General features: G+C 38.4%; 1 protein-coding gene across 3 annotated transcripts in view; it reads right to left on the bottom strand.

Annotated features, from left to right (window-relative positions):
* Positions 1–27,263, bottom strand: part of grm4 (glutamate receptor, metabotropic 4) — a 96,106-nt gene that overhangs the window by 13,959 nt on the left and 54,884 nt on the right. For all 3 annotated transcript variants that reach the window (XM_027023131.2, XM_027023130.2, XM_027023132.2), the window contains 5 exons: positions 15,030–15,246; positions 7,484–7,619; positions 6,623–6,777; positions 6,167–6,307; positions 188–388 (listed from right to left, as the gene is read on the bottom strand). In XM_027023131.2, coding sequence (XP_026878932.1) covers positions 188–388; positions 6,167–6,307; positions 6,623–6,777; positions 7,484–7,619; positions 15,030–15,246 — 850 coding nt within the window. The remainder of the gene's footprint in view (positions 1–187; positions 389–6,166; positions 6,308–6,622; positions 6,778–7,483; positions 7,620–15,029; positions 15,247–27,263) is intronic.

The raw sequence follows: 27,263 nt of genomic DNA, 5'->3' as shown, positions 1-27,263 counted from the left end.
ACCCTTTATTTCTTCTCTCAGCCAACTGTTGACAATTTACAGTCAGAGTGGGAGTTTAAAAACAAGGGTTTTAGGTCATCTCCTGCAGTGTGTATTTGTCAAATGGTTTATTTATTTATTTCTGTATTTATATTTAGAAAAAGAAGCATGCAGATGCTTAATCTGGGGCGCCTAAGATCTACTGCACCTGTTATCTTGACATCACGAATGTACTTGAGGAGGAGGGCTCCGTCGATTGGCTCCATTCGGCTACAGAGGCCCACCTTGCCTGGACACAGGTCTCTGTGCATGTTATGGAGGGCATGGGCCATGGCATAGACAGCGTCGATCACAAACATCACTTTACCCTCCTGCTCATACGCAGAGTCCTTCCCAATCCTCTCTTGGTCTGGAAAACAAACAACAACAACAAAAAAACAACAAAAATGTAGTGTCTGTTAAAAAAAAACCTCTAGCCCATCCATTTTCAGTTTTGTGCTTTTCAAATGCCTCCTAATCCTAGAAAGAGACATAGTCAAAGAGGTGGAGTAATTAAAATAATGAATTAGCTCACCGTTCAAAGAAAGAGAATTCTCTGATTAATTACTTCTCTGATTAATTACTTCTTTTTGAGGTGACCACCAGTTATTAAATAAATAGCACATAAATACATCAGTTGTTTGCTCAGACTACATTCTTGTGTACTCAAGATGATAATAGCAAAAGTCATACTAACATGGCTAAATGCAATCATATTCACAGCGGGCTGCGGAGTACAACAGTATTGTCATGTTTGGATAACATGAAAGGCTTATAATTGCCACCCTTCATTTGAAGCGCACATGGAGCAATTTAAACACACCTTAATTTAGCATAAAGACTAGGCAGCCATGGCATTTGATGGAATGACTTAATGTGTCTTCATCCGGCTTATCTTAGCCTGTATCGTGTTCTTCTAGCAGGGCCTGATAAATGGAAGAGGTCTGGTAACGCACGAGGGTTGAATAATAGACAGTAAGAGAGCAAGCAAGATTAATTATCTTTCCGTGCCCATATAATCATGCCAGACAGCTGTATATTCATTAGAGCTGGAGCTGCTCTGCGTGTTTTTTTAATAAGATCTTAATTGCAAAGGAGCAGTTTCAATTATGACCCTTCTGAATTAAACAGGGAGATGGGATGTCAGATGTCAGGGTGGCAGGTCTCAGTTGCACAGTGCAGACTTCAGCACAAAGCTAGGAACTAGGCGTGACAATGCTGTCTTGTTTTATTACCAACACTTAACTCACTCTGTTCTGTTGTAAGTTTGGTATTGCTCAGTTCTGTTGTTCTGCTCACTACAGAAAGCTGACTAGATTATCTTAAAACATTAACATGGAAATTTGTAAAGGGTTGTTGCTTATCTAAACCGAAAAGTTGAGAGTGCCTGAAAAAATACTACAGCTGTTAGAAAATGTGCCTTTTACTTCAGGGCTTGTAATCAGCAGCACTCTAGCTCAGCTTGAGACAGAAAACCAAGGCCAAGCCCGTGCATCTTTAAACAGAGGAATTAAAGCAGCTGCATATGCCTGTGTAATTGTTTGCCATCAGCACCACTACAAAAAGACAAAAAGTGCCACCATTTTACTGTGTTACAGTGGCTAAGGGACTGCCTGGAAAAGAAAAAAAAACACACACAAAAAAGGGCTATATGATATCGATCTTGCAGAGCGAGAAGAACTGGCATACACACTCCCATTTGGTTCTACACACACGGCCTTTCTCTTCATCCTCTGCTGGCTTTCCTGAACACACACGCACACACACAGACACACACACATTTTTCTCATCACTGTGTACCCAGCTTTGTCACAGCCACGCACATCCACACTCTCTCTGTCCTACACACACACATGCATCCCTCATCCTCAAGTCAGTGCATGCCCACGCACATTCGGCTGGCCCTCGTCGCTTTTAAAGAAACCCACTTGGATTGAGAGGCATTACAGAGGGGTTTTCCAAGCCTTGGCAGAGTCAGGGGTGGAGGCTGTGTCAGAGCATGATGCCACTGACTCCCTGCCTACACACGCACATCCTGCAGCAAAACATGGGTTGCAAAAACCTGAGCTACCGTCCTCTGAAGGAACAGCTTCCTCAGCAAGCAATGGCTCTGATGCGCTCCATGTGTCATACTGCAGTGTCTTTGTATGGTTTCATTATGCAGATTTTGAAGGCTTGCCCTGTTTATAGAACATCAAAATAGTAGGATTCCATTAGGTTTTGGCTAAACAATGAAAACCAAAGCTGACATAATCAATAAGCATTATATTACAGAGCATGTTCTTCAGTTTTGAACACCAAGTCACAAAATCCTTTCAGCGATCAAGTGTATTTGTTCTTTTGGAAGTGATTCAGGTATGATAGTTTGGAGGCATTTGTCTTAGACTCAAACAGAAATTATTTTAGATGAGACCTAAAGACCTGAAGATTACACTGAACTGTCCATTGTGAACCATGACAATGAAATCCCAAGGGAGGATATTGCTTATATGACAAGAGCTTTTAAGAACTTCACTTGCTTCATCTAAGTCAATAAAAATATTTTACATTAATCAGGTGGAGAATGTTTCTGAAACTGGCTCTTCATACCACCTTCTCTGATACTCTTGCTAGAGAACACAGATGCAAGGAATCAGCCACACCCCACTGTTCTTTCACATTAAAGAATCAGTACTGCAACTGCCACATATCTCCCATAGATAAAAGATGTGTGATGGCCTTTGATCAAAGTGCTCTTGCCAAATGCTTAAGACACCAACTGTCCTCTCGCTGCACTCCCCACATAAATGCACAAGTCTACAGTGGAGACTTTAGACTTCTGTAAGTGTTCTAAGTTGTTTAATCATCACAAGAAATTTTGGATTTGGCAGTGCAGATGCCAACAGTTATCACCAGTGACAGCCACTGCAAAAGAAGCAGTTGAAATATGACAAACGCCTCCTGCATATCTGTAAACAACTTGGCATGATTTGTTGTGTAAAAGTACAATTCGGAGATGACTATTTATCTCATGGTTTTTCCAGACTCTGCCCTTTGTGATTCTGTATTACAGATTTGTGTTTCAAACCGCAGTTTTCGTTTGGCTATACATATGACAGCAAAGGAGTCCACACTACCAAATTGCTGTTAATGAACCACTGACTATTGACTTTAATAAAAGATCATCACTGGCCATCAGAGCATGGACAAGTAACGCCTGAGTTAAAAGATCAAAATCCCATGTAATCAATCTGCTCAAAGGGAAAAAAGGAAAAAAATATTGCTCACCAAAAAAAAAAAAAAAAAAAAATGTAATCTGCAGTGGTCCTACCATGATTTAGCCCATCTAATGATTTGGGCAAACCATGGCTTTAAATTAGATTCACTGTGGAAGTGAACAACATTTCATCAATATATCCACTAAAATATCACAGGCCAATCTCAGACTGGTATTGCACGTTGACATAATATGGTATTGCATGTTGACATAACTTTAGAGAGATGGGGAAAGAGAGGCAAAGGCAGAGAGAGAAAGAAAGAGAAAGAGTGAGACAGAGAGAACTGAAAGTAGAGATATCCAGCCCTTTAATCCGCCAGTAACCACAGGGCTTTGTGAGGGCTGGAAAATCGCAGCATTGATGTTGCTGTCTGTTATCTAACACCACTGACTGTGAAGGAAGCATAGAAATAACACAGGAGCACTGCAGCCTCCCTGACACTCTACAAATGCATAGACAACACATGCACAATTATGGGCCCCCTCATCTCAGGCTTCAGAAAGCTTCTACTTTAACATTTTAACCAGTAGAAAAAAACAGATCTTGAATCTTGAAAAAAAAAGTGGCTCTTATTTCAGGTGAGCAGTTTTCTTCTCATGCTGGAACTGTTGGTTTTCTGTTGGTATTCTCAAAATATGGTGGTGAGAAGGCAGAATTTTTTCCTTCTGTTAAAAACTGAGAATGTTCTTCAAACAAGCCAAAAAAAAGGGCTTCACAGATGTCACAGCTTGTGCTTTGATTCATCCATTCATGGAAGCATTTTTGAAGATCTTACATCACATTAGTCATCATCAGCGATGTCAGTGGGAATTTGGGCAGATCTGTGAGTGCATGTTGACTCACGCATGGGTGGGTTTGTCAGTGGGAACGCTGTGCCTCAGAGGCTTTGTCTGGCCTGTTTTCTGTCTTAGCTACTGAAGCAGTTGAACAAGCTGCAGCCACGAAGCTCATTACTCCAGCTTTGAAGATGTACACACTGGTGCATTTCCAAATTAGCACACACCTTTGCGATGCCACAGTAAAAAGAGGATTTGCCAGAGATCAGAGCATTCTTGTTCTTCGCTTTTAGAACAGTACCCAACCATGGCTTGTAACAATGGGTAAACACACCACATTTGCTCTTAAATCCCTGAACCTGGCTTGCTATTGACAGCGAAAACCTGCCTGTGCCAGCTGGACCTTAATGGAAAATATGGGAATGGTTTTGTTTGCAATAATATGTCTGCATTTTTTTCAGAGCTGTAAACATGCTGATAAGGAGGGAATCTTTGCTGCACTAGCTTCAGACGCCATGGTGAGTAAAAAGGGTTTACCAAGCACATGCAATGGACTCCTGTTCTGCATCAGTACTCAATGATAAATATTATCTCCCCCAAGAGACAATGCTGCGAGATGTTACCCGGATGCACTTGCATTACATGTCAGTGAGAGTGAGCGTTGCTACTCTACTGATAATATCTGTTATGTGAAATACTTAACACTTCCTAATATTAATACTTTCAGTTTACTTTGTGCTACAGGTAATCCACAGCAAAGCTAAACATTAATGGTCTTCATTAAAAGGGCGGACATCATTGTCATTTGCAACTAACTTCCATCTTTGTTTTCACATGGTCACCTTTCTCATTTAGGGTTGATCCTCCAGAATGATCTGTGCTACATGAACTAAAGTTCTCACATTTACAATTTACTCTATATGTTAAGGCTGGGAAAAAAGCAAATAAATAGCATATGAAATTTGTGTGAATTTAATTGTATTTTGGTCCATTACTGCTTGGCAGGGTTTATCCCTTGTAGTACTCTGGCCACTGTAAAAACATATAATGTATAATAAATAAATACAATTCCCTGCATGGATCTAAAGTATAAATTGCATTTTCTCTTTATACACAGCAGCCTATTGTATTGGCTTTAATTAAAAGAGCTACAGAGACACTGCATTTAATCAATGTTAGTTATTCAAGAATTTCCAGCGAGGCAACAGTAATGACTTCCTACTGAGCCTAACACTTGCCATATAAAATTAAGTGAATTATTCGATCATGGTAGCATGATGAATCTTTTCGATCCCCTGGCTTTCTGCTAAGAAACAATCTAACAAAATGCTTACTCATGAATACGTGCAAAATGTTAAATTACTACAAAATGTGAATTCTCGGAAGCAGTCAGGTATAAAATCAGCTTCTGAGAATCACCTGCAGTATCTCTGAATGGATTGCAATGCCAGAAATTGATAGGCTCCCTGCTCTGTTGGCTGCTGCAGTACAGCAAAGGAGAGTGCTGTATGGACACCGTTGTCCGACCTGTCTGTCTTCAGAAAGACCCGCCTTCCTCTCATCAGATCAAAGAACACCATGTGATGTGATGCCATATGACAGCTTTGCTGGACAGCCAGAGGTTACTATGCAGGGATGAACTTGGCTGCTGGAGGGTGCACAGCCACTAGAATCACACTGCCCAGAGAAAAGCTGAATCAATTGAAGCCTGTCGCCTGTCTTCTGTACGGTGGATTTGGTTGGTTTTATGCAGCCAGTGTAGCGAGAGAAAGAGTGAAGATGATGACCAAAAAGTTCAGACATGAAACAGCTTTTATAACTTACCATGCTATGGTGTAAACAAAGGCACAGTTTCTTAGGCAATCAGCAGAGTAGGCCAAGTCTTTCTCAATGGATTTGGCAGCAACATTTGTGCATTCTCATTCTGTGTTTTCCCTTCAGCCTCCCTCCCCTTTCTCTCTCTCTCTCTCTCTCACTCCATCATTCTCACTCTCTGTTTCACTTTCTCACTCTTTCTTTCTCTTTCTTCCCTCTCTCCCTTCCTCCCTCACTACTGCTTTTACAAATCTTTGGATATGGGAATTTGCCAGTGAGCAAATAGGAGGGATTTCTTACTTGTGCATTTCTTTATGCCAGATCCTTTCTTCAAGGCATGGCGATTAAGCTTGCAGTTGAAATTGTTCTCCCAGAACTCAGCAAACCAGATGTTCCTCCTGTTATTTTCCAGTGTTCGGCTAGTAAAATAACGATCAAACCCTGACAGCAGATTAATGAAGTAAATGTCATTTTAATGCACTCCATCAAAATTAAGTGGCACAACCTCTGGGCTTTAAATGACACAAGCCAAAACAATGTGACTGAAAAAAAAAAGCATTGTTAAACATAAAAGGACATGCAAATACTATAATTTAGGAAATCCATTCATAAAACTTAAACAAAAATCATTATGCAAATGTAATATCATATACTATGATAACAATAAATATGTTGTGTTTTGAATGGCATTTGGTTTCTCCATCATTGGGCATCCTTGATTGAAAACAGAAAATAGAGGGCTAACATTTCCCTTACCTTTAATAGATTGGCGTCTAGGAAGGATGGTGACTGCTCCCTCTGCCATCTCCTCTTGATGGAGCACGGGAGATATCTTAGAGCCCCAGCTGTCTGATCCTACCCATAAGAAGTGACCGGTCAGATTGGCATTCTTTGCTGCTTGCAGTAGCCTCCTTTAAAGGGAGCAGAATAAACAGATACCATAAGATTTGGTTTACCAGTTCCCTTGGAAAGGGTCACATCAACTGCACTTTATATTCTTCATCAAAATACTGTCTATGTACTCATGTGCTTTCCTGAGACTGTGGAATAATTAAAAATCAAAGTGTTATTGACTGCTCTGTATTGGCCAAGGTTCAACAATGATCCATATGCCTATTCTTGGTTAGGCAAATAGTTGCCTATGCCAGATTTAGTTAAACCCATCTGAATGCTAAAAACATCTCACTCAGCTAATGAGGCTAACAATCAGCAGTAAAGCCTGTATAGTATCATATCCTTCAGATTTCATCCTACAATATCTGCATTCAGCAGTTAAAGTTTGAGCATAACTGCCTAACAAATAAAATAAATAATTGAATCTTTATGGCAGGGCATCATTATAATGCATTTAAGTGGTGAAGGCCTTTAGTTGAATTTTGATACAAGAGTTGGGTTGTAATGGGTCTGATTTGGGTTTCAAGGTCAGCACTCAAATCTTGGGTGTTTTATTCCCAGGTGCATAATTAAAAAATTAAATAATGGCTAGCATCAATTTAAAAAAAGAAGTAAAAATGATATGTGGAGTGATTTTTTAGTGTTAAGGAATGATTAAATTCCTTCAACAAGAAAAGGATACAGAACATGAGGACAGTAAAAGACAGTGCTATGAAGACCCACCTTATATCATCTTCATTAGCAAAAATAATGACCACCCTAGCATTCGGGTTTTCTCCCAGCCGGAAAATGATCTTGTCAAACTCTCCTGGTCTGGGCTCACGAGGAATTTTAACTGACTGAGAGATACACACGCTCCCTGTCAAAAGATAAGAGGAAACATTGCCGGTTTCTGTGACAAATTACAGGAAAGAATAATGTGTAATATGAGGCAAAATTCTACCTTCTACTGCTTTGTAGTGGTATTCCTGAACTTATATTTCATTCTTACAACTCCATAACAATTTTGATAGAAACAGGAGTTTTTCCTCTATACAAACAAATAACAAGAAATCCAAAACAATTTAACAGTGTACTTATGCCAAAAAAAGCTACCATGTACAAGAACAAAGAAAAATGAAAAGGAAGATGTTTTAGGCTTTCTTTGCCCTTTTGGGTCTTTCTTGGGTTTTACATTATTCTCCACAGTGCATCCATTTGCTGCTTTTAGTTGATTTTACACAGTAACCTAGAAAATTGCCTGGCATAAAGGTATTAGAAATGGCACCAGTGTTGTATACGAGGCTGTCAAGTTAAAGGCCTGGAGGAACAATCCAGTCCCTCCAGAGATCTCATGCTCTATCGAAAACTTCATTGTTTTGCCCAGAAACCTCAATTTACTAATGTGCTGCTCCACTGGGCTCCTTAATTGTAAGCCCTTGTATGCGTGTTTTGTCATCAGGTGTGTCACAGTGTGTGTTCATCCTGCACTGTAGCTCGATATTTAAAAGATGAGCTCCAGACTGCCTCTTCGCTAGGCAACCTATCAGTATCCACACTTATGTCTAGATGAAGCCCTTGAATTATCTTCTGCACATTTGCTAAGAGCGCGCTGTCTATGATGATAAGGTCACAGAGGTTGAATAGAGGACAGGAGATGCTGTCTCATATCCTTGCCAACACTGCCCACTTAACATCAAAAGGAAAATGCACAGGTTTGCAAGCCAACAAAAGTTCCAGGTTCGCTTCCTTGACAGTTCCTTCCCAGTCTCCTCCTGGTCACCAACATTGTGCAGCTCTCACCAACTTTCATACAGTGTATTTGTTCCCCTCCTAAAGAGAGAACATTTTTCAAAGGGTTTGACCTGTCCTTGTCGAATGGAGACCACTGCACTGTGTCAGAGGTGTTAATTAAATGAGAAAATTCTCCATGGCACCATATGGGACATACAAGCAGCAGGATTCTTGCAAATATCTGCAGACCTCTGTGTGCACTCCCGTACAGCAGAGGACATTTAGGATAATGGATGAACTTCAGTTATGAGACCTTGTCTCCACAGGTAAATGAGTGAAGGGAACATTTACAGAGATTGTGACAAACTATGGAGGAAAGTCAAGCGGTGAGTCATCATGCCCTCGGTCTATTTCAGTTGGAAACTTTTGCCATCTAATACATGTGTTGCTAAATATGAGTTGTCAGCACACTTTCTGTGTGGTGTGCAAAATTGCATCAACAGAAGCTAGTTTCAGTATCGTTTCCCATTTTTATGTCCGTGCTGCAATATGCCAGTGTTAAATAAGTCAAAGTGACCAGGAAGATGACAGTGACACAAATCCTCTGCTACCTCTTGGATAACAGTCATAACCCAAGCTGTATACTTTTTTTCTTTTTCTTTTTCACCTTGCTTACTTCATTCTACCTTTCCAACCTCCCAGCAGTGGCGTTAAAGCGAGAGATGGGCTTCACCAAGGACTTTTTCAGACAAGTCCAATACATTCATGAAGTTATGAACCACACATTCGCAATCGCATTCACTGGATCCTCACCATCAAACGGCAATATGCTAGTATTAATGTAGAGATCAGCATATAAATAAAAATGTAATGAACAAATATTTTGTACAATCGCAATAAATAGCTCTGTCCTTTAACAGAGATGTGTTTGTTTTGTCTCTCTCCACATAACCCATAGACTTTTGGATTATATGATAAGTCAAATGTGATTTCAGTAACCAGAATCTGTGTACCTTTTTTTATGACATTAAGATTCTGGGACCACTCTTAACAGGAGAGATGGACACCAGCTCTGTAGCCCTATCCCTCCTATCCAAATTACTTTGAAGTGTGAACATGCAATTAAATTGCTCAACCTGCATTGTTGAGATTGCTATAGTATAATTCAGCAAAAAATATTCATGATATTTTCAAAATTCAGAAAATTAACATCCACTGCCTGGGAGTAAGAGAATCCCTCTGGGTGTGTTCCCACTGATGGCAGCCTGGGGGTCTCTCTTTCTCGGCTGATGGAAGCGATGTACTAACCAGTTGGAGTGTCTGCTTCTTCATAGAAACGGAGTGGTTCAGGAATGCTGTGTGCATTGTTATATCGCAATTACAGTAATTATACCCTTACAATGTAAAACCATTTATTTTCACTCTGAATTGTAACAGATAAAAATGTACCAAGTTTCAAACTATCATGACTGTTTTTTTTTCTATGTATGCTACTTTGTAGCCAAAGAAATAAGTAGACAAATAAATTATTTTTAAATTGTTATTAGCAGAAAAGAAAGAAAAGAAAACCATTATATATTTTAAGGCATTTCATATTTTCCATAACCTCATGTATTCTAATGCCCTTTTTGGAGACTTTTTACTAGCAGTCAAAATAGCAACCCTGAGTCAACCTGACACAGTGTCAGAACCTTATCCTCCGATTTGTGCCAGAGTAAGCAATTCATGCCAAGCAAACTATGAGAAAAGTCAAAGTGAAAAAACTCACAAAACATCCATGACTTCAAAGGATTCAGTGCAACATCTCCAGTAATACAAAGAATCTGTGCTTTCAGATGAATGTCAATGCGAGTGTTTCAGCACTGCAATTAAAAAGTGACTTTCACATAAGCAAGGAAACAGAAGTACTACTACAGACATTTCCGACACAGTAAAATGGTTGTTTGTTGTCTTTCCTGAAACAGAAGCTCTGTGCTGGATTTTGTTTGGCTCAGTGCTGGTTTACTGGAGACAGTCTAGAAGAAAGTCAAACACTGTAAAATTTCCAAGAACTCCAGTCGTATAGTATAAAACTTATTGCCAAAGTATACTAATGTCTAATCCTGTAGTTTCAAATATCCCATAGTTTCAGACTGTTTAATTATAACTGTTGGGTTTCACTCTTCATACAGTAAATATTCTATCATAGCAAACGATGCCTAAAATATTTAATTTGGCTTGTTTTTCCAATGCTTATCATTGAATGCAGAAACATGGCCCCAAAATTACTCAAATCTAAATAAGAGGCTTTTGTGCGGAGAGAGCAAATTATGATTCCCCACCCTCACTGCCTACAGATGATAGCCTCAGACCTGATTAGATAGAACAAGGCCTTTGAGGCATTGATTAGGATCTCTGTGCAGAATCATTTATGGCAGGCAAGGCTTGTTTATCTGAAATTTCAGATTTATATGGGCTGAGTGCGGCAATGGCAGTTCAGCATGGTGTTGTTGCGTGCCACCTCTGAGCATATTCATCAGCTACTAGTGAAGCTGGGAGCACTGTGCTGTGCTGCTGGTCAACACTCTCCCTCTGTGATGCACACACATGGCAGTCAGCCCTCAAAAGTCACCCGGTCTTTTCCACTGTTTCAAAAATCGACAGGGTCCCTCAGCAGCAGTTACATCAAACGTTTTGCCCATTAGTGCAGGCATGAAGAGACAGAAAGTATCGAATATGGTTGTGATTCAAGGACAGTCAACAAGGTAAAGGAGAGAAGAAAACTTTGGGAGTCATGTGCCTGGGAAACCATTAACTATGTCTATATTTTATGACAAAGTAGGATTTTATCAAGGTGAAACTTTATATATCAACAAACTTTTGGGAATAAACTGGAGGTCACAAATTACTTAGTGCAAACAAATCAACATGACAGTGCACCTGCCAGAGCATCATGTATATATTTATCCAGTCATGATAAATGAGGTGTGGTGAAACATGAGGTGTGTGGAAATCAGTAACTCAAACAGTGCAAAATCTAATTGGATATCATATTCACAAGAGCTATAAGATGGGCTCATTGATAACAACTTTGATCATACCATATGTGGTTAACAGTCTTTAGATTTTATATTACATATTACAATACAAATAACAGATGCTGACACAGTTCATATATATTATACAGCCATCTGTTAAAGGAGCATTCAACCCAAAACTCAATAATTTATGTGATTTGACATTTCTCCATATGCTCTCTAAGTGATCACAAAGTACTTGTGTAACATTAACTCCATATCACCATTGTATTAGACCTTGAAGTTTTTACATATTACATTTTTGGTTTTTGGAAGGAATGTTCCTTTATAATCATGGCAAATACAGGCCCTAAATGGTAACACTATACATTACACAATCAGTGTTACAGTATGCCACAGATTATAACGTAATATACTGTGTAACATGAGTAATAATTAATTAATTTGCTATATTTACATAATTGAAGACAAAGTATCAGCATGTACAGAGTAGGCATAGATTAAGTAGAGAGTACCAATTCATTATACACATTGATGCTCAATATATTACACCATAATTAAGGATGCAGTGACATTGTAACAGTGGTGGTGTAATGTTTGTGGGGTTTTTTGATAGAAATGCAAGTATAAAAATGACAGCTACAATCAGATAGCTTTCTTTCTCGTAGGCTGTCTGATTCATTCCAGTAAATGAGGATTTCAGCAATTTCCTCAGTACTGGGTAGCTGCTGAGAGAACATGTTTATTTCTTGTGTTACTTTAGCCATGCAATATTTAGTAGATCAAATTCTTGCTGATCTGTCATAGATCTGTCCTCTAACAGAGACATATACTGACATGCTGCCTTCAAAAACACACATCTTAAAAATGCCCTTTTGAGTACTGCTTTTTCCCTATTATTAAGTTGATTTTTCACTTAATTATTGGAAAATACTCCATCTTTAACCAGTTTCCAGCTCCCATAATGGCACAGTGAATTTTATATGATCATAATAAGGGCTGTGTTAGCAGAGTGAAATGAAAATAAGATGGGGGCATCATACTGACATACTGATTTTAAAGTCCTGGGTGGTAGAAAAAATAACAAGGATGACACAGAATATTAAACTCAGGCATCATGTTGCACATCCACCTCTGAGCTCTGCTGACCATGTTAAAATCTATGTCAACAGAGCACTGACAGACTGTCTCCATGAACCAGGAGGTTCAAATCCTCCCAAAGCTAAAGCTGTTAACTCTCTCTCTCTGAGGTGCACACTGCCTCTTTATTGCTCATCCCTCTTGCCTTTCAGGACAGATGTGCAAATGTGTGTGCGACTGGAGAAGGCAGAGTACTGCAAGTGGAACTCATGATTATTCATAACCAGCCCACATCGCCCAGTGTCACACTGTCCATTGCACAAGCTCTCAACACAGCTGTGGGCCAGTCTGGACATGACCACAGAATAGAGATGCATTAGATTCATGTAGTGCCACTACTTGCCCTATCCTGATGAAATTGGAATCAGGTGTCCTGGATGATAATTACTATTGGACGTAGCTGCTCTGCCACCTCACCCAACACAACTATATTTGGGGCATTAAAATGCAATTTTATGTGGCATGGAAAAGAAGTGATATAAAACTTCAGTGTAATATAACACCAGATGATAGAGCTATTTTTCAGTACCTTGAAGGGTTATATGGGTTGTTCTCATTCAACACCCAGTGAAATATTTTAGAATTGTCTTCAGTCAGTGCAAACCATAACGTGAATTTTATTTGAATTTGCATTGGTGTAAAGATAGCAAATATTGCCTTTGGTATATGAGCTTCTCTGTTTACCTTTGCACATTCAGGTCTTCTACATTTGAGAGGTCCATAGTTTGGTGCAAACATGTCTTGTTAATTCAGCTCTTTATAAATTGTAATTTGATCTCATGGCTTTTAAATATTTCCTGTCTTCCAAAGTGATTGTCCTTCTCACTGGTGAAAGTAATTTGACATGTTTAAATCAAAATTGCTCCCCACGATCACCAACTCCACAATGCAGCACAATGATGCAACAGTTATATTATTTCTCTTACAACCTTATTAATGCATTCTTTTAACATATTTACAGCCCTTATTATTTACACTTAATAGCTTTAAGAGACTTTAGGGAGAATTCCACCTAAAATCCATTACATATCATCTGATGTTTTGCCATTGAAGAACTGTCTAACATTCACAAGGTACTCCATAGCTGAATGAATTTGCTGTAATCCGCTTTAGTGGCTTGGGATGCCTTTATGACATATCACAGGGGGATGAGTGGAATGCTCCTTTGGGACACCATGTATGACACCACCTTCTTGCCCTTTCATTTATGTCACTGAGTAAATGCTTTTATCCAAAGCAACAAATCACGGTAATTTAAATCTCCATCTATTACAGTAACCTTAAGGCAACATTGATTTCATCCAAGGGCACAGCAAGAACAGAGCAGACCTCATGGCCTGGATCTCTTACTGCCCCATTTCTTAACCCTCTTATTACTGATAAAAGCATTTTAGCCAGCATGTCGCAACCAGTTGTTCTGTTCATGGAAGGATTGAAAATGTTGGCAGACTGGAAAGCAGAGGCTCTCTCTCAGGTCACTCTTACCATTAGGTACTACCCTATGGAGGGGACAGAGACCAGGTCACAGATGTTCACCCATACTTAGTTTCTGAAAGAAGAGAAGGTTTCTATTTCCAACAGGAACTGCCAGATGCCTTAGATTCTCTCTAAATAAATATCCACTGGTTTGTACCTAGCTGTTTACTGAAGTCTGACTCAACACATTGTGCATTTTGCTTGTATTTCTCACCTAGATTTCATTTCTTGAGGTGAATTTAAATTTGTTCTAATGGTTTATGTAATCCTGTAAATGCATGAAATAACATACCCTGGTACTTTATTTGTTGGTAGAGTTTCAGAACCAGACTTACATGAAGCATTTGGCTTGCCTCTAGGCCAGACCATACTTTTGCTCTTATCTCTGGCAGTGACTCATCCACAATCAGAGCCTATGCACTCTACCCCATTACAACTAGAAGAACATGCCTATAGTATACTTAGCAAGAGGTGGTCCCTCCTAGTCTAGTCACATAGGTCTGTGACAAGAGATAGAGTCAAGCCTATATTTCCTTTGACCATTGTCAACAAATGTCTTCCAGCCTGTCAGTCAAACTCAATTTGAAGCTTTTCTGAGAGAGAGACATATGGCCTTGGAGGCTCACAAGGGTACCACATGGCAGCAAATCAATCATAGCACTCAGAATTCGTCACACTGTCACTGCCTTTCAGGAGCGCCTCTCCTTTGAAAAGCATCTCATGCTCCTGAGAAAGAAGTCAGGTGTATGCAGTAAAACTGTTAGGATATGTTTCGAAAAACAACTCCGCACTGGGCTATTGGAAACTGAATCATTCAGCCAAGCATTATTTGTCAAAGAAACATTTTAACAAATTTTTAAGTAATTTTGAGATGAGAGGGGTTATTTCAAATAGACTAAACAAATGGATTAATGCAGCCTTACCGTCCTCACGGGACTTCTGGATGAAAGCGTCCACACCACTCTCTCCATAGTTCCCCTCTGAGGCAACAGTGGAGACGTAGTTCCAGCCCATGTATCGCACAATGTCCACCATGGCCTGGGCCTGATACGTGTCTGGAGGAACCACCCGAGAGAAGAAGTCGTAGCGAGTGTTGTCACTCAGCTCTGGGGCAGTGGAAGCATAACTCACCTGGGGGATCTGGGGTGTGGGTGAGGGCAGGGAAGAGAAACACAACCTTACTTGGAGTCTTAAAAACACAATTCCCACAAACCCTGCTGAGTCCCAGCCTGCCTCTGAGAGATTACAACATGCCTCATCATGACACAGACTACACTTCCCACAGAGCTCTCTCTTAATGATCTGTATGTGGTCTCCCAAAGACTGCATACAGCATGGCAGCCCATTCAGAGATAATGTATGTGCATCAAGTTGCCACCACCCAGATCAACATCAGCTATCATACTGTTGCAGGAAGTTTCTTCCAAAATGATCATTTTGTCACAGCATTTTTTTTTCTTACAGTTTGTCCGCCTCACCTGCAGAATGCTTTGTAAAAATTTACCTTATAAAGCATGGTACACTGTTCAACAAACTTGTAGAAGCTCAACAAGCTTTTTGTTTGGCATGGAGGGAGGAGGCTGACATTTTTATCAACTCCTGCCCTTACAACCAGCCTGTAAAAAAGGTTACACCTGCCTATCACACCAGCGATTAAGCAACAGTTCCAAAATGGCAACATTATTTCACACTGCTGTGACGTATTCTCACCACAATGTGTGAAAGGATGTGGTGCAAAATAGACGTCTCCACAGCTACTGATAAAGCATCTGCTTCGATATGTGGTTGCGGATTCTGTCAAGGCCAATACCTCCTTGCATTACTCACCAAATAGAAAACCAACTCAAAGCACATTGAATGTGACAACTATGGATGGATATGTGGCACCAAGAATAATGGAGACATGGTCAAAGTGTCTTTATGGTCATTTCCATGAAATCATTTGGAGAGATTTATTTTTCCTGCTAAATTGTTATTTTCTCTGCTTGTGTTCAGTCAGAATGAAAACAAAATAAATAAACAAATAAATAGATAAGTATTAGACCTCACAAGACCACATTTTCCTGTGGTACATATGTATATTTAATCAACATCCACATTAATTTAATATGACGACATATCCCTCCAATTTTATGGATAACCCTGAATCTATAATGTTTAAATATTACTTCATTCACATAGCCCCATAAGTGCTCAAATGTTCTGTAATTTCAGTGGTTGAATTTTATTATATATTCCCATGTGCTGTAAAAGCTACAGCAAAAAAAATACTTTTCATATTCCCATTTTGTTCACTGAGAGGACTTTATGGTCAAAGTGTAAAAGTTTATAGTTATTGCTGGCTCATCTGGCAAATACATTATTTTAAGGTTTTTTGATCACCTGAAGGGCACCTAATAATACCAGCATCTGAGTTTAAAATAAATGTCCTTGTCCATATGCAAAAGCTTTCACTATGCATATATTTGCATAAATACATATGATTAGTGTATGGCTTGGGAATTTATGCAGTTTGCTGTTATGCTATTTTCAGATGGATTATGTTATTGGTATTTGGAAGTAATAATATTGATGCTTATCATAAGGTATGATGATGGTTAATGAATTTGCAATCTCCACCCCTCCTATATTCACTGCATTGTAAGATGAATGTCGTAGTACTTGTATGTTCTTCTGTTATGGTGTGCTCACTGTTCACAGCTGCTCAGAGCCATGGAGAGGTTTGTGGATAAACTAATTTGAAACAAATATCCCTCTTCCATATCTAACAGTGCTTCTCGGCTGTTATCAGTTGTTGTTTACTCTGATAGGAGATGTGATTTTCACATCTGTTACTGTCAAGCTAAGTGGAGCAGCAAATGGCTGAGCTGCAAGAATAGAATGACAAAAATGCTGTGCAATTATTGAAGCAAACAGATTGGTCCTGTGCTGGGAACAGGCATTAGCCTGGCGCATGGTGTTAGAGAGAACTATTCATATACAATTCTATAAGCCTGGGCCAATTCTCATTTCATATTAAGAAAATATTGGCTAAAATGGATTAGCAAGGAGCACAGCCATGTTTCTATATTTAGTTCCATGAATTAATTCAATGCACATTCACAGCTTCACGTTCAGTTAGCACAACTATGGGAAAGAAGAAAAAGCCTTTCACACTGTGATGATGTCTTTAGCTCTTGTCTGCTAACTTTAAAGCACTGTTGAAAATCATCTATCAAGCTGCAGGCCAAAGTTGGTTAAAGAGCCATACTGCACAGCCAAAAAAGTCTGTTCCTGCACTGATGAGCCGCTCTGGCGTCCACAGAGGTATTGAGAGGCTGACTTCAAGCTGTGAAGCAATGAAATAGATCTGTCAGTTTAATAGGCAAGCTGCACTGAGCTACTGTCTGTGAGTGACAGTCATTTCTTTGTGCCATCCAATGACATATCTGCCATTTATGTTGAAACGAAAGAACAGATTGAATGTTTAGGTGATACAGCTTAAGTAAATTCAGTATCCATGCATGTTACACCTTTTATGCAATGGATTTGAAGCTAAATCACTCCATATGGGTAAAGGACAAAATGAAAACAAAACAAAAACTGTTGTCAACCGGTAATTCTTAAAATGATGGGTTTTTAGAGTCATTCTTTTTAGAGTTTATATCTTTTTTTTGCTTATTTTGTCGGTTGTATGACTTTTTTGATTGTACTGCCAAAGCGTCAACCCCACACCTGAAAAAACCCATACCTGAAATAAAATAATGAAGGAAAGATATATTTGGTGTATTCTGTAACTCTATTTTATAGTTATAAAACATTGGCTCACAAAGAATAAGGTTTCACAGTGTGCATTAGATACCCTTATAATATTCTCATCATTCAAACTTGACCTTTGAAGATTTATCAGTCCATTGCACTTTGGAAATGGCATCTAGTCATGCTTATCTCCTTCAGTATCTTTGGTTTCCAGGGGAAACGGTCATCAAGAAGGAGGTCTCATAGCATTTCCATCTCTACTGAAATGAGTGCATTACAGAGACTAAAAACCCAGGACTGCTGAACTGAATTAATATCTGACTACATTTCATGGCTCAACTCTTACTGCCTTGGCAACTCACTATAATGTTGAGTCTTACTGGTCGACTAACAGCTGAAGACCAGGAGTTCATTCAGTGGGGAGAGTGATGAATGTGAAATCTCTAAGGTGGTACTGGTGATCAGAGGTAATATGTAGGGGTTACCCAGGGCAGGAAAGGAAGGGAAGTCTTTGTCAGGTCATTATCTCTTCCAAACAGCATGGTTCTTGGTGGAGGCTGACAGCCGGAGAGGAGCTTATCCGGTGTCAGGGTCAAAGAGGGGTTTGGATATAATCACCATGGGGAGTGTTTTGGGGAAGAGAGGCTCTAGGAAAGCAAGCACCCTCTACAAATTTGGCTCCAGTTATTGATTTGTTTGTTGCAATCTTGTGTAAGACAGCTAGCAATCATTACTTGGCAGGGATTGCCCTTGATAAAAACAGTTTAATACTGTACTGTAATTATTCATTCATTAAAGTTGCTTACTTGATTCTCCTTTCGTGTTTTTTTTTTTTTCCGAAAAATCTGGAAATTAGCTATGTATTCCTAGTACATACTGAATTTGGTTGTGCATTTTTTCTCATGTTGATTTTATGTTAAGTCTTTATAACAAGACTACCCTTATAAATGATTTAGAAATTGTTTAAAATTAGCTCATTGATGTTTATAAATTATTTCATAAACAGCTTAAACATAATTAATAAGAAAGTGTAACACAAATTAAAAAGGCAACAATAACCTACTGACCTGAAGAATGTGAATTTGACAATTTAATATATTATTTTAGTTTAGATTATATTTATGAGTGATAAAATATTATGTAGTCACCTGCATAACTTACCTGAAGCTTACCTGAAGCTGACAGGTATAGTGCTGACTGATAAGGAAGAGTATGTGCAACCAGCAAGATGTGATTTACAGTGTAGATAAATGTGGTTTAGCAAAAAAAAAAAACAACAGTTTATTATTGCAATTTGTATTAGTTGTAACTGTCTATTAGTGATTCTTAAGGTGGTTTTACCTAATTAATAACCATTAATTAATTTTAATCTACTTATAAACCTTTATAAGGGTAGTCTTATTTTTAAATGACATCAATTGTACTTTCTTTTCTAAAGAACCTTAATTAAAACAGTCTTTTATGCTAATAAACAGTTTGAGAAGGAGCTATTTCATCATCTATGAATCCAGCATCCAGAGCCTGGTAAGAAAGCTGAGGCTGCAAACTCAGTTTGGAGTATTGCATTAATGGGATCCCACTGGAATGTAGAAAGAAGGCCTGGAAGATCAACAGATTCTGTAATAAGGTGTCACAGAAATATTGTGTGTGTGTGTGTGTGTGTGTGTGTGTGTGTGTGTGTGTGCGTGTGTGTGTGTGTTTGTCATTTCTTGATGCCTCTGAAAGATGTATTGTAAAAAGGATTGTAAAATGTAAAACCTTAAACATGTTTACAAAATAATGACTATAAAACTTTGACTTGCTATCAGCTAATGCAGAAACACACAATGAAAATAATTTTCTCAGCCTGATGTGTAATTGTAGACAAGATATTTAACCTAGTTACAAAAAAAAAAAAACTGATCTCCATAAGCTTGGAAAATAATAACAGACCACTACCACTTATATGATGACCATGATAAACTCTGAAAGAACACTACAGGGACACCTCCCTCGTTGCTTCTTCAGTGGTTTAATGGAGAAGGCCTCAATTATAGATGCTTGTGAACAACATTAATTATTCAAAGTAGCCTCTATGGCATAGACCTCTCTATGGCGACTGTGGGTGAGATATTGGCAAGGGAAAATACCACCTGCTTAATTATGGTGATTAGCTCAGGGAGCCATTTCTCCTTCCCTCTACAATCTATCCTGATTTGTCTGTTTCACCACTAATCATGTTTTGCAAATGGGGAATTCAGTGCTAGATTTTTGGAGGTTATACCTGTTGGCTACACGTTAAGGGGTGTACCTGATTTCCACTTGTCCAAAATTAACTCTCAGACAAGTACAAAAATGGAATAATAAAATACAAAAGGATTAGGACAGATGAGCAGCTATGTGCTTCCATTAGTTATTGCTTTCAACACTGCAAATAAAGCTATTAATTGCAATATTTCTGATGCTATTTTTATGACCGGTTAATAGCAAAATTCTAATCTTATGGTGTCATATGTTATAAATAAATGGTGTAAACTGGTGCCTGGTGTACTCCACATATATAACCCCATGAGAAAATTCTAGCATTAAAATGTCATGGCATCAAAGAAACAAAGAAATGCTATGGCATGAGAGAGAGAGGATCAGCTCAACTCTATGTTCTTCATAGCTGAGTCTTTTTTAACGGTCAGTCATCTGTTGTCTTATGTCATTATTATTGTATAAGCTCATATTTCAACACTTCGGCATGAAATGGACCAAATTAATAGCCAGCACACTACTATCTGCTATATTCTACCTAAAGTTTTAAGATTCATTCAGCACACTTGAAAGCCAGGGACCAATGTGCTACAAAACCAGGCCCAGAGACACAGATCAGAGTGGGCCCCTCAGGTCATCTTGAGAATAGATCCCTTGAGGTAGACTATTGACAGCAGCAATTACTGGTGATGGTTGACAGTAGGCTGCAGTCAGGTACTAAGGCACAGTGTTACCAACAATGACCCTCTTGCAGGAGATTATGGTGTACCAGGGTAAGCCAATGAATGCTGTTTGTGGTCAAAGGGAAGGGAGAAAAACCTTCATCAATGAAATCAGCATCTTTTTATCACATGAATATTATCAATATGGAAGCACATAATGGATGTGGTTTATCTAAAATGGGATCAAATAGGATATGCAAATGTAACATTTATCTATATTCACTTTTACTTCACAGCTGTTCTAAGTCTATAAACCCATTCAAAGGACAGATACTATCTTTGTGAATGTAACGCTTCACATGCATTTGTGATTGTCAAAATGAGTATGATAAACTGACATAGTATCTTTAACAAAATCAAGTACTTAAATAAAAACAATAGTATTATGCAAACTTTGCAATATGGCTTTTAATAACAAATGTCTTGCCTTGTTATGTTATAATAATAATATATAATATAACTCACCACATTTGATAGATGAAATGTGAAGTGTATAATGTCTTTGTTATTATTATTATTAGTTACATTTATATAGCGCCTTTCTCAAACTCAAAGAGGGTTTACAGACAGATCATACAGATCATAGCTTTTACACACACTCACACACCTGATGTGTTTATAGTCAGTATTCTGCAGAAGCCATAGATGCTCCCAGCATTTTACTGCACACATGTGTACTTTGCTCTTGGGGTTTGATCACATTATTACATAATTATTATTGCAAGATGCGGCATGATAAGTTATAACAGATAAACTGTTGGAACTAGCTGGTGAAAAAATGATCTTTCAGCTGGCTAAAGCTAACTGTGTTCAAAGCTTGTTAGCTCCTTGCAACAGATCTGAAACTACTTAAGCAATGCTTCTGGTAATCTGGAATTGTTTTAACAATAATTAGAAAAAGTAATCACAAACCAGATTAATGTCAAGTCTTGCCTCCCAAACATCAAGGTCAACATCCAAACCAAGGTGAAAGGGTGCAAATATCAAAGCCCATATACTACAGAGGTGTGGCTTCAAGCATTCACACCAAGCCGCCTATAGATAGTCTTAACATTTCAGAGATGTTTTGTAACATTAGAAGACCATTTGTGACTTTTTAGCTACTTACCGGCCCTGTAACTACACATCATTTTGTGTAGCGAGAAAATTCAGTCCCTGAACTCCTGGAGCTGCTCTGCTCTCCCGCAGAAACCAGCATACACATTTTCACGAGATTTGTTTTGTGCCTCCACCACCCACCAAAGCTCAGGACAAGTAATTCAGTGTGGTGCCACCCCAGCAGCAATGTGCATTTCCCTCCCTGTGACACTCCCTGCGTATGGGCAGGAATCATCATTCTTTTACACTCAAACCTTTTCTGACTTTACCAAACAAAACTGACTAGCACGCTGACTTTTTCATACTGTTCACTGTGCTTTTTGTCAAGGCTGGATTTGGATAAAGCCTCGCTGGCCTTATTGGGCTTATTTGGATAAAGCCTTGTCTGCCCAGCTGGTAACTTTTCTCATTCTCTTTCCCCTCCAAACAGATTTGTTACTCATCTGTCAATCGAAAGAGAGGTCACAGCAGTATTTGTAACTCAAAAAGGAGACTTTTAAATGATCCCCTCAACTTCAGGGGACCTTGCTAGTGTGAAGAAATGCACTCCTTGATATGTCAAATGTTAAACAAAGGGATTACCATAAATACATGTATTTAAATTTCAGCAAAAAGAAATCACCAAACAAAAATATGATGTACAATGACCTGGTGTGGACTTACCCCCAGTCACAACACCACAAGACACACACACACACAAACACACACACACACACACACACACACACACAAACCAGTTATGACAACTAGCTGAAGCCAAGCAAAATGTCTTTAAAACTTAAAAATAATTTTCTTACAAAAAGGTCAAAACTACACCTAAAAGCTCATGCTTTTGCTATAATCTATACGTTTTAGAAACAATAATTTTATTGGTTGTATACAAGTGCATAGATACAGTGGTCAGAGCTTATATAGACAAATGGATTTCATTATCTTGACGCCCCAAACACTGACTAATAAATTCATGCCAAGCACAGCTCAGTGTAGCTATTTCAGCTGTTACGGACAATTTATCAAACCATGGAGGGTAATATGTAGCTGCACGATTTTTATTCAAAATCCTATAACTGGGTGTATTCACTATGAATTGAAAGGCAATTTCTTTCTGGAACTTTGGATTTCCATAAGCTCATTAGTGATCATGTTCCCGCTACGGATCACCAGAGTTAGGGCAAGTCATTATTATGCTGCAACAGGGCTGTGCTGTTTAAATAAGAATATGTTAATTAATAATGCCTTTGTGTGGAAACTCTTTCAAATTCTTGCAGCATGTGAACACTGAAATCTAGTTATATGCAAAATAAGAATAGAAACAGGGGAAATGACTCATAGGTAAACCTTATTCTTCTTAATAATATGAGTTGAATAATATGGGGGGGGGGGGGGGAGATAGCGTTTTGCTTTGGGTTCCTATCCCATATGAAGGGCATATGGAGCATGCATGCATATATATATATATATATATATATATATATATATATATATATATATATATATATATATATAATTGTACTTAAGTTTTGCATTGCACAAAGGTTAACTCTTCAGCAGTGTGTCTCACCCTATACATTACACGTTTTGTTTTATAGATCGTAGGGGAAAAGGGTCTTTTGATCAGTTTCTATTTATAGTCTATAGAACAAAAGGGAAATCTACAGTGCTTGTAGCATATTCACTCCTCCCCACCCCTTACAAAAGGAACGGCATCATCTCCTCAGCAGTGCTGTTGTCATGGCATTGGCTCTGATCTTTGATTTGTCTGTGATTTCAGAGAAAGCAAATTTGGAGAGGCTCTCTCTCTCTATGGAAGGAGTGCAGTGCTTTTTGCTTTACAAGCAGAGGTAAAGCTCTAAATCCATTAAGATTTCATGAAGTACAAATCCTGCTTAGGTTATCAAAGGCTTGGTTGTAATCATAGTACTAATCATCAGGTAGGTAGTGTGCATATGGTCATATTATGCTCAGGTAATCTACAAAACTACAGTAAATAGGTTATACAGATATTATAATGTTCCACTAGGTAATGTTGAGACAGTTTTTCTAAGGTCTTGGAAACACTATGAATTAGGAAGCTCTAATGATATGAAGATGTCCATACAACGAAATGTGATGTCAGTGATGAGACTGTGAGCCAAGCTATCAAAGTCCTTCAATTCCGCATTTTCATTTATTATCACTGAAGTGGGCATGTAAGATCCTAAGCAAAAAATTACAGCACATGATAGGAAAACCCACTTTTCTAGCATGCGAGCCAAGTATTTATGAATCATGTATAAATGCATGGATGTAAGCTGGAGTGCCCACTAATCAGTTACAAATAGAAGGGTTTATCTTGTGATTCAGCCACTTAGCCAGCCATTCATTCATGCACTGAATATACAATGAATATATAATGCAGGTGAATCACATTCTGTCATATGACACCAAGCCATATATAATATACTGAGATTTAAATTTAAGACAAATAAGGTAGCGCTTTAGATAAACAGGAAATAAATAAATCAATAGATAAAATCACTAAAATTCAGGTCAGAAATGTGCAGAGCATAAAATGTGAACAACAAAGTACATCCTCTTTGAATTCTATGGTTTTTAATTACAAATAAAAAATTATCTGGTCCTTAGTAGGTTTAAAATTAGGTAAATACAACATCAGATGAACAACAATATATGACAAATTACAACATGTGATTATTTATCTAACAAAACTAGGCCAAAATATAGAAGCAGTATGTGAGAAATTAAGTACATCCTTACTGTTTCCATACAAATTAAGATGGTAAGTAGCAGCTGGCTTCTACTTGATTAATCAAATGCCCTTAAGCAAGTGTGACCACCTCTATAAAAGCAGACATTTTGGCAGTTTGCTGGTCTGGCACAGTCAGGTGTGTATTAACTCAATATGGAAAGGGGTAAGAGGCCATTTCCAAACAATTTGAAGCCCATCATTCTACAATAAGAAAGATTATTCACAAGTGGAAAACATTCAAGACAGTTGCCAATATTCCCAGGAGTGGATGTCCCAGCAAATGTACCCCAAGGTCAGACTGTGCAATGCACAGAGATATTGCAAAGACCTCAAGAGCTACATTTCAGACTTGAGAGGCCTTAGTTTGCCTGTTAAATGTTCAAATTCATAACAGTATAATTAGAAAAAGACTGAACAAGTCTGGCTTGTTTGAAAGGGTTGCCAGGAGAAAGCATCTTTTTTTCAAAATAGAACATGGCAGCATGGCTTACATTTGCCAAATTGTATTTGAAGAAACCACAAGACTTCTGAAACAGAGTCCTATGGACAAACCAGACCAAAGTGGAGATGTTTGGCCGTAATTCACAGCATAAAACAAACACAGTATATCAGCACAAACATCTCATACCAACTGTCAGTGGGCGAGAGGTGATGATTTGGGCTTGTTTTGCAGCCACTGGATCTGGGCACCTTGCAGTCACTGAGTCGACCATGAACTCCTCTGTATGCCAAAGAATTCTAGAGTCAAATATGAGGCCATATATCTGACCAAATTGGGTAATATAACAGGACAATGATCCCAAGCACACCAACAAATTTACAACAGAGTGGCTGGGAAAAAAAAAAAAAAAAAAAGGGGTCATGGTGTTGCAATGGCCCTGTCAAAGTCCAGACCTCAACCCAGTTGAAATGCTGTGGTGGGACCTTAAGAAAGCTGTGCATATATAAATGCCCACAATGCTTAATGAACTGAAGCAATGTTGTAATGATTAGTGGGCCAAAATTCATCCAGAATGATATAGAGACTGATAAAGTCATACAGAAAATGATTCATTCAAGTTATTGCTGCTAAAGGTGGTGCTACAAGCTATTGATTCACACATGACTTCTTCATGTTGGATTCATTTTTGTTAAACTATGACATGGTGAAATCTGTTGTGTGTTGTTCATCTGAGGTTTATGTCCTGATATGTAAAACCATAGAGGGTGTACTTTGTTTTTCACATGACTGTAGGTAAATACTGTATAATCATAGTTATGCCATTTCACTCTCTAGTTAGTGACCTAAGGGGGATAGATGTCCTATCTCACCTTAAAGGATTTTTGACAGTGTCTGTCTGAAAACTGATGTTTTCAATGTTCTAATGACAGCACAGTCTCCTCTACAGGTGCTTGAAAGGAGGGTGCCCAGTTTCAATACATGCCCTAATGCAATTTCTCCTTACACTTTAATCTCTAAGCCCTGAGTGCAGCATAGAGCACCTGAAATGGACAAGGACAATAAAATAGCAGATTGCTATCAGAATGTAGAGAAATCTGATAATACCACACCAACACAGAGTGGCCAGTGCTTTCTTTTCCACGGCCTAAAATAATTGATTGACCTCTCAGGTTGCCATTTCAGTAAGGTACAATGCAGCCCACCAACCTCCCTCCCAAAACGCACTATGCCTCTCTCCCACTGCCTTGCATGTCACACTGAGATCATGATATGTCTTTCCAGCCAGGAAAATATATCAAATTATAAATTTAGAAATCCAAGATCTGATCTAATGATGACTAGGTAGCTCCCACCTGACTCCATGACCTTGTAAAGTGTTCCAGATATTAAGCATAAAAGTACTGAAGTACTATAGCCCTTTTTCCAGATGTTCAGAGATGCCATCATCCACTGACTGAATACCTTCAGAGATATGTATGAATGAAGAAGAGCCTCTAATCTTCACACATTATTCCTCTGTTATCACTTTTAACATTACTTTGGCAGGCAATAGAATGACCTCTATGTTTTCTCTACCAGATGGCTTTAGCACCTCAGATTTTACCTAACAGGCTATAATAATTTGACAGATGGAATGAGATTTCCAGCCTACATCCAACATAATGAAAATGAGCATAAGCTTTTTCTCTTTATAAATTATTTAATTTCTTTATCAAAGAGAACAGTACCATTTTAAAAAATCATTTATCCATTATTCACAGATTCTAATTCAGTAAAGGAGTGAACATCAGAAGCAAAATGTAATAATAAATTCTGCAAGTACAATTATGAAGGAAGTGCAACAACCATATGACAGATACAACAAAAACCCTATTACATGAAATGCACAACCAACACTCCACTGTAATGGAATGTTCATTTATAAAGCTGTTTTTGCTTCTCCTCTGATGTATTTTTAATGCAAAACAAAACTTGCTTTAGTCTTATCATGACATGATGAGATGTTACAGGGAAAAACATATTTTTCACAAAAAGCAAGACTTTGAAGAATGTGCATGTTTTACCATCCGATATCTTGAGAAATTTACCTGAAGCAGTAAGCCTCCATCGTGAGAATGGGGATTCAGCCGATACCTAAGCCTAGATTTGGGACAGCACATTCAGGAAGGGG

The sequence above is a fragment of the Electrophorus electricus genome, chromosome 3, assembly GCF_013358815.1.
Source record: "Electrophorus electricus isolate fEleEle1 chromosome 3, fEleEle1.pri, whole genome shotgun sequence".
Classification (NCBI taxonomy): Eukaryota; Metazoa; Chordata; class Actinopteri; order Gymnotiformes; family Gymnotidae; genus Electrophorus; species Electrophorus electricus.
The sequence above is the reverse complement of the archived record's forward strand: the minus strand, read 5'-3'. Positions and strand labels throughout refer to the sequence as shown.